General features: G+C 38.9%; 1 protein-coding gene across 5 annotated transcripts in view; it reads right to left on the bottom strand.

Annotated features, from left to right (window-relative positions):
* Nucleotides 1-261: 261 nt before the first annotated feature.
* LOC114936466 (uncharacterized) overlaps nt 262-7,949 on the bottom strand; it is a 283,336-nt gene continuing 275,648 nt past the window's right edge. For 3 of the 5 annotated variants that reach the window (XM_085486139.1, XM_085486142.1, XM_085486141.1), the window contains 8 exons: nt 7,557-7,828; nt 7,171-7,443; nt 5,530-7,069; nt 5,338-5,441; nt 4,791-5,168; nt 4,552-4,635; nt 3,784-3,950; nt 262-2,394 (listed from right to left, as the gene is read on the bottom strand). In XM_085486139.1, the coding sequence (XP_085342265.1) occupies nt 2,109-2,394; nt 3,784-3,950; nt 4,552-4,635; nt 4,791-5,168; nt 5,338-5,441; nt 5,530-7,069; nt 7,171-7,443; nt 7,557-7,828 (3,104 nt within the window). In that variant the 3' untranslated portion in view covers nt 262-2,108. The remainder of the gene's footprint in view (nt 2,395-3,783; nt 3,951-4,551; nt 4,636-4,790; nt 5,169-5,337; nt 5,442-5,529; nt 7,070-7,170; nt 7,444-7,556; nt 7,829-7,949) is intronic. The other 2 variants (XM_085486140.1, XM_085486143.1) reach the window with 2 other exon arrangements.

The raw sequence follows: 7,949 nt of genomic DNA, 5'->3' as shown, positions 1-7,949 counted from the left end.
ATAACAATGCTAAGAATGAAATAAAAAGATTAAGAATAAAAATTCAATGCATTATCAAGATATACTAAAAAAAAGTAAGTTTTTATTGCTTAAGGCACCTTACATATAGGAACACATTGCAACAACTTTTTAATAGAAAATAAAAATTCATATAAATTGTACGTGAACACATGTAACTATAATTATTGTTTTTGCAAGAGCTTTGCCACGTAGCCTCTAATAAGGTAGAAAATAAAGTGACGTATATACTTTTTTTTACACACACACACACACACATATTTGTATATATGTATGATTATGTATGTATGTATATATATATGTATGTATGTATGTATAGATCCCTCCTAAAACAATCTAAAACCTAGCCTACTTACTTTTGCATAGATCTCATTTTAATTATACATACAGACACTGACGTTATATGTACAAACATGTACACATCTTATGTACATATAACTATTTTAATGATCATTGAAATTGATTGATATTAGTTAATAAATGTTCTCTATTCTGTGTCTGTGTGTTGAATGCGCATATGTATAATATGTATGCATGGGCATATGTATAATCGTTAGTTTACCTTTAGTATCGACGACGCAGGAAACGTTTTTGAAATGAAACTTGAACAACGTTCTCTCTAAAGATGATTAATTGTCTAAGCTAAAACGAAGTCTTCTCAATTACATCAATTTATACATATTTATATTTATATATATATATATATACATATATAATATATATATATATATATATATATATATATTATATATTATATATTTATATTATATACATTAAAATTTTTATGCAATTGTATACTATTAATCTACTAACAGAGGTAAAGAAATTAAGGAGTTTCAACAAATATTTACTACATATGCATGTGTGATAGGATTTACTTATTCTCATTCAAATTTTAGATATGCTAATAATATTTAAACTAAATATAAAACTAGAGCGCGAACATGCAACAAGTCGTACATTACATTCCGGAATCGGTCGACAAACCGCAATTTATTTCATCATTTTATCAGTGTTTATTCAGATTAAACTAATATTAATGTTGCTAACATAATTTCTATCCAGTGGAAACGTTAATAACGTTGCGTAGTCTCGTTCAAGCGACTATAAAATTTGTGAATGATAAAACATGTACTTATCGCCCTCATCGGCAAGAAAATAAAAAACCTGAAAAATACGGTTTAATGCAAACTGATCCCGGCTGTAATTGAAAAAGAAAACAACCTAAAACATTTTTAAAAAATTGCGAGAGGGTAACAGGTAACAATATCTTGTGGCACAATCTGGGAACATTTCACGTGCATAATAAATAGGTACATTGAAATCGCGTTTAATCGTTAGGCGCTTATTGTAGGTGCACGTCAATCTCTTTCGTATTTTGAGTCAGCACTCATTGTGGCGTGTGTACGTTTCTGTACGTTTACTTGTCGAGTTGTATTTGATTTTTCTAGGCCATGTTAAATAATTGTATTTACTTTTTGTCTTCAACAAAATGCAAAGTCTGCACGTTCTCGCTTCCTGTTTTAATGACGATTTTTCGTTCTTACGCTGATGCCAGCTGATCTCGTCTTCCATGTTAAGGAAGATGTTTACGATCAATACCCTGTCTCCTTGTCGAACAGAGCTCGAATATTATGATTGCATGGTTAAAGATCTTTTTACCGCTGCGCCATTAAACCCTACGAGTTCTACGACTCCTTAGTTTCAATTAACGTTAGAGAGATGTCTTTTCTTGAACGACTGATATTATATATATTTTTCATATAAGTCGCAATAAATCTAATTAGTCCGCGTCTGATCGGGTAAATTTACCAGTCACTCTCTCCTGTAAAGGTTCGCACATACAGAGGAGGTGTTCGCGGAGGTATTTTCAGAACTATCTATCGTGGAAGTTTATTATCGCGCAGCCTGCCCATTCGTGAGAAAAAGTCTTCACGTTCACGTAAAAAGATATTCCTGCAGCGTTATTTATAACGATTGTGCGATCATTTAATTAGAGCCTGCTTCACCATGCGCGACCATACTACTTCCCTATAGTATCATTACAGCCTTCGTTAAGGTAACTTAAGTTTAATTACTTGAATCTCGTCCTATGGGGGCCTCGTCGGATTACGGCATAAATGTGCTGTGTTTTGGGCGCTGTTGTCACTGATACTCGCAGGCAGTTGCTGCTGATGATCTTGAATTTGTGGCGTAGCATTGTCCGTCTGTTGTTGCTGCTGTTGGTTTTGCTGCAATGGCATTGATGATTGCAGTTGTTGCGTTTTCATTGACTGTTGTGCCGGTCGTTTAGATTCCTGACCCGTTGAATCGGGCAAGGGTATTGGCCTGTGGGATTTCATGTGCGCACTTCTGCTTTTCACTTTGTTGAAAACTCTGAAAGAAAAGTACAATTGAAACGTTAAGTAAGCTATTACTCATCAAATCGTCTATATAAATGAGTTAAACGCGTAGATAAGTCTAGTGTTGTGAAGTTTACAATACGTGATGATGCCTGATTGTAAAATCGGACGAAACTTAATAATTCGTAGGAAACGTATAGATATACGTGGAAACAAATTCGATTTTTGGTAACATATTTTAAGTTTATACACATTCAAAAACACTTTGTTCTGCAAGCGTTGTATATTATGTCTTAATTTAGACACGTATAGTTTAGTATGTTCACATATATTTCACACATAACGTGAGAAATCAGAAATATCGACATAGCAATAGCAGTCTAACAAATCATGCTTGCGTTATGCATATTTAAATTTAATACTCATTATAACATATCACATAGCCAATTTATACAAATATATCTTTACTGAAAAGTGTGAAATGTAGAGAATATCATATAATTAGAAAAACTTGGGCAGCAAATTAAAATAACATTAGACTATAGAAATATATATGTGCCAAATATAAAATATGTCAAATAATTAATTAAAATCATCCGAATGGCAAAACGTAAACAAAATTGAGTCTTATACTTTAATGAAATTTATAAAATTATGTGCCAAAATATACTTTTTGGAGTAAAGTAACGTTTAATTTATAATAGCTCAATCAGGACAAATGAAAATTTGTTTCTTTTGTTCTGGTTGAATCGAACTATTCTACTCCAAGCAATAAATGTTGGAACGCAACCCAGTACAAATTAAACAAAATTAATATGTCACAGAATACTATTGTCATATCTGTTCACTGATTTAAGTTTTCTGATATGGATATGTATATCGTGAATGTATAGTGCTTGTTTCTAAATATTCTCTGAATAATTGTTTTTACAAATGTTGACGTATATTTTATTATAAAAAATTAGTTTCATTATAAATTATATACTGTAAATGAATTTAATTTTTTTTTAATTATTCAGGAACACGATTGTTTAATGGTACTCGCGTTTTCGTGTACCTAAATTGAAATTTAAAGCGTATATCATGTTTCTTTTTTTCTCATAACGTGCATTTTGCTGTTGCATTAACTTATTTGAAATATATTCATATTTTTGATGTTATGTGTGTGATTCATCTGATAATAGTATATATATATATGTAATATATGTATAAAATTCCGAAGGTATATAACCGGCATCGCGTTTTTTGCTACTTGGCTTCATTCCATATGCAGAAAGGCACTCTGTTTCTCTACAAGCAAGGATATCTATGCGAGATATGCCAATACTTGCCGCTTACATTGTCGTTTAGGGCACGCGCGTCGCACGAGCTCCGCCGTCAATTATCGGAAATGGATAATTTAGATTAGAGATTGGAGACTTACTTCCCGCAAATCTTGCAGGGGTAGTGAAGTGGGGTGGGCGCGGGTAGTTGTTGCTCAGAACTAGTGTGAGTTTGTGAGTTGGTGTTGACTGTGGCGTGGCCGGTATTGCCGATTTGGGCGGTTTGGGTGCTCCCGGCCATCGTTACTGTTACACTTCCGCTAAAGCTCTGACAACACAAAGAAAACACAAAGCCAAAATAAACAACACAAACAAACAACAACGGCGACGACAGATAAGTAACGCAACGGTCACACAACGCATAACATCCTCGATCCTTTTAAAATGAAGCGTGAGAAAACGACGGATCAACAATCAATCTCATGCGACACTTAAATGTTTTACACGTATGTACGCGTGTAAGATTATTTCACACCAAATACGAAACCTTCTCTGTCATATTAATATTAAATAATATTTGTATGATAATAAATATATCATTCTTTGTTATTTTAAAAAAGTATAGTCAATATATAATAGATATAAAAAGCTTCGTACTCAGCGTGCGGAAATAGAATATGTGGTGAGCAGCAAACATAGAAATAATTTATGTGAATGTATTTCTTCTTCTGTGTGAATTAGTTATTCGGAATAATATATAAACTAGCTAAAGTGAAAGGGTAGAGATTTGAAAGAATTTATTCTTAACTTAGAAAATGTTAATATAGTCGTTATCACAAGAGTTAGATATATGGATTCGTATAATTAATTGTAAAAAAATAAGACGTATAAAATGTTTATATATAGATTCAAAAAATATTACTACTCACATCTGGGCAGTCGTATGCGAATAACCTTAACTCTCCTTCGCTGGTAGTCAGAGTTGCCGAATTTTCTCTCTCATTTGTTTGTAGCTAAGTTGGCAAAAAAATAGAAATTTATATATATATATATATATATATATATATATATATATATGTATATGTATGTATGCACACACGCATACACACATATATTTAGATAACGTTTCCCTAATTTAAAACAAAAAGTGATGATGAAGCAAACTTACCAGAGTACGGTGAAGGATCGATTTCTCTTCACCAAAGTCCATTTCCGTCACGGACGCGATAGCGTCGCGAAGTTCTCTAGTGTCTTTGCAATCTTTCTCGCTCTTGATCTTTGGTTTTCCGTGACGAATACGCAATCTTTTGTATTCGTCGGGGCAGAGTCTCTTCCAGAGGTAATAGAACTGCACGCACTGTTTCGCAGTCTTGGCGCCGACGTCCCGTGAAATCGCGGAGAAGTCCTTGTTGTACTTGAGCAGTCCCTGATAGAACGCGTCCATTTCGTGTGATGTCCATCTATCGGACTCGTGGCACTCGTAGCTGAGTAGCGGATGCTCCACTGGTAGCGTAGGTGTTGGTCGCATTAATTTCACCATCGCTTCCTGAAGCACGTACACATCAAATCAATATCGATTATATCACATACACACACACATATAATGATGCGATCTTGTTTCTGAAATATAAAGTAATCAAAAATATTTAGAATAAAAAATTTTGATAAAGATATATTCATGTGAGTTATATGCTTAGTAAAGAAAAATATCTTACATGAATATTTCCCTTGCACATGTGCAACAGGTGAAGCGCGTACTCCTTGTTTCTGCCACCACCCGGCACCGCGGCGCAACACGCGAATTGCAGGTACATCTCCACTGCAAGCAACACGCGTCATTTTATTATCGTACATTTAGTTACATGCTATGTATTCACAAGGCATGTAATCGCAAAAGAAAAACTTACGCTCGGTGCTCGTGAGCACGTTGTTTATACCGGGATCCCACAGAAGGTGGTCAGCCTCTGATCCGTCCTTTCTTCTATCTCCGTTGCATTCGACTGGCGGTATCGTGGCCTGATATCTCGTGCCGATATTGATTCTTGGTGGCGGACCATCGTTTCCTTGAGAGTCATCTGAGCTGAAGTCCGAATCTCTTTCGTGCTGATGTAATCTAGCATATAATCCTGGGCCAGGACGAGATGGATCTAGAATCGGTGGTGGTGTATAACTGCTGTCCCAGTGGCGATCACAAGCTTTCCGCAACCGCGATGGATAAGAGTGCGAACTGTTGGCATATTGTCCACCGTCCATGCGCGGCCTCTTCCGACAATGCCGTACGGGACTACCGGCAGGTAAACTGCCAGGACTGAGAAATACATCTTCGTCCAGCAGTTCCTCCTTGATCTGTTCGATGGGTATCGGTAAATTTCCAGTAGCCAATTTGTGTCTCAAAATATTGTTCTTTGTCGCGTGATTAGTTTGAATGAGGAACTTGGCCGGATTGACGATTTGCTGTTGATTAAATTGTCCTCCCGCGTTGCACTGCTGTTGATTTGTTGTTTGAACGTTCAAGCCGAGATTCACGGCTACAGGCTCGACTTTCGGTGTCGCCAGACGAATCTCCTTCTTAAACGTCAACGCCGGACTAAGTGAACCTGCTTGCACCAGTACATTAGCTTTCTGCAGACCCGCCGTCTGTATCAGTTTGAACTCGCCGTTGTTGTCGACGACGATGCCAGCCAGACTGCCATTTCCTAGGCCAAAGTCCACGAGATTCTGACTCGTGATCAGTTTATACGATTGAAACTCGAATCGCCTGCGACCGGAGGCGGTGAAATCCTTCGGGGTCGAGGACAACAGCGGATCTTCCGAATTCGGCATCATTTGGCTTTGAAGCGCGTGATGCGGCGACACGGGAAAACTTGTGCCGGTGAAGGCGACCGGTCCCGGCGACGAGACGGAGGACGGCGGCAGCGAGGACAGCGGCGACGGCGCCGGTGTCGCCGACAACGGGCTTGGCAGTGGCGAGTGCGGATTCGGCGAGCCGGACCCGTAGAGGTCCGCGTCCGCCTCAGATTCGCCCGGCAACACCTCGTTCAGCGCCTCCTCGACAGCCGCGGCGGATGACATTGTGGTGGTATAAAACGCCGCCGAGAGCGGTGACGACACTTGTCTCACATTCTCCGGATCTTCTTGGGGACTCAGCAACGGCAAGCTTCCGGTAAGCAAGCCTTCCTGGCTGGCTGGTGGGGTGGGATACGTGAAGCTCGGGCTGTCGTGTCGCGTTAAGGGCGATGGCAAGGGCGACTGGGTCGGCAAGGTATGAGGACTCTCCGTGTATTGCGCGGCGTAAGTGCTGAATTCGGCCAATGAATCGGGCAAAGGCGAATTCACCAACGCTTGTAGGTCCGGATTGACAGTATGTTGCGACGAGTATCGATCTTCCAACGTGATATCCTGTAGCTGTTCGGTAGATTGTTCTTGCAATAGGCTGGCCGTCTGAAACTGTGATCATACGAGAATATACATCGATGAAAATGGAAATATTCTTTTTTTTTGTTGTATTCTGCACGATTGATAAAGAAAAATCGATTAGATCTGTTCACCTGAATCGAGTCCAACTGCGTAGCATGCAAAAGCACGCTGTCAGGGACCGTTGTGACTTGTTGAAAGACTTCGTCCTGCAGACTCGGACTGAAGTAACCACCATCCTCGGCGTAACCTGTCATTGTAAAGCTTTCCGTTACCGCGGGTTGTGCTTGCGGTTGTTGATTATTCGGCTGTTGATTGGTCGTCGCTGATTGCACGGGCTGCTGATAAGTTAGATGTAATCTTTGTCCAGGATCGGAGGTTGTTCTCTTCACGGCCACCTTCGCTCCCTATAATTTATTAGTTTCATTCAAAATAAATAATTACGTCATAGGGTTAAATTATTAATTTATATAAGTCGCGGGATAAAATCGTCCGAAGAATGATAAGTTAATTTCGGTACCTTCAGGATCAGGTCGGCAAGTGCTTGCGCTTGAGCCTGAGTTTGCGCTTCTTGCAGTTGCTTCTGCACGGTCGCGTGACCGCTCACGGTGACATTCGGCTGCCGGAAGTGTTCGCCATCGGAAAGTCGGCGCACTTTCTCTCCTGCCGCTAAGGGTGGTGGTGCCGGCACCGCAAAGCTCGTCTTGCCGGCGATCTGCGAGACGGCATCGGCTTGCGTGGTGAAGACGGTGGCATTCGTGCGAGGTTGTTGATTGCTATTCGCGTCCGCTGCTGGATAGTAATATATTTTTTGTTAAATATCTTTTACTGAATTTTTGTTTGCAAAAATCTCTGCATTTTCAAAATTTTTTGTCATATTAAATTACAGTACATAGAAATTTTTTTCTTACAA

The sequence above is a fragment of the Nylanderia fulva genome, unplaced genomic scaffold, assembly GCF_048542155.1.
Source record: "Nylanderia fulva isolate GAGA-0341 unplaced genomic scaffold, ASM4854215v1 Scaffold40, whole genome shotgun sequence".
NCBI classification, from domain to species: domain Eukaryota; kingdom Metazoa; phylum Arthropoda; class Insecta; order Hymenoptera; family Formicidae; genus Nylanderia; species Nylanderia fulva.
Note: the sequence above shows the minus strand (reverse complement) of the source record. Positions and strands in the feature narration are given on the sequence as shown.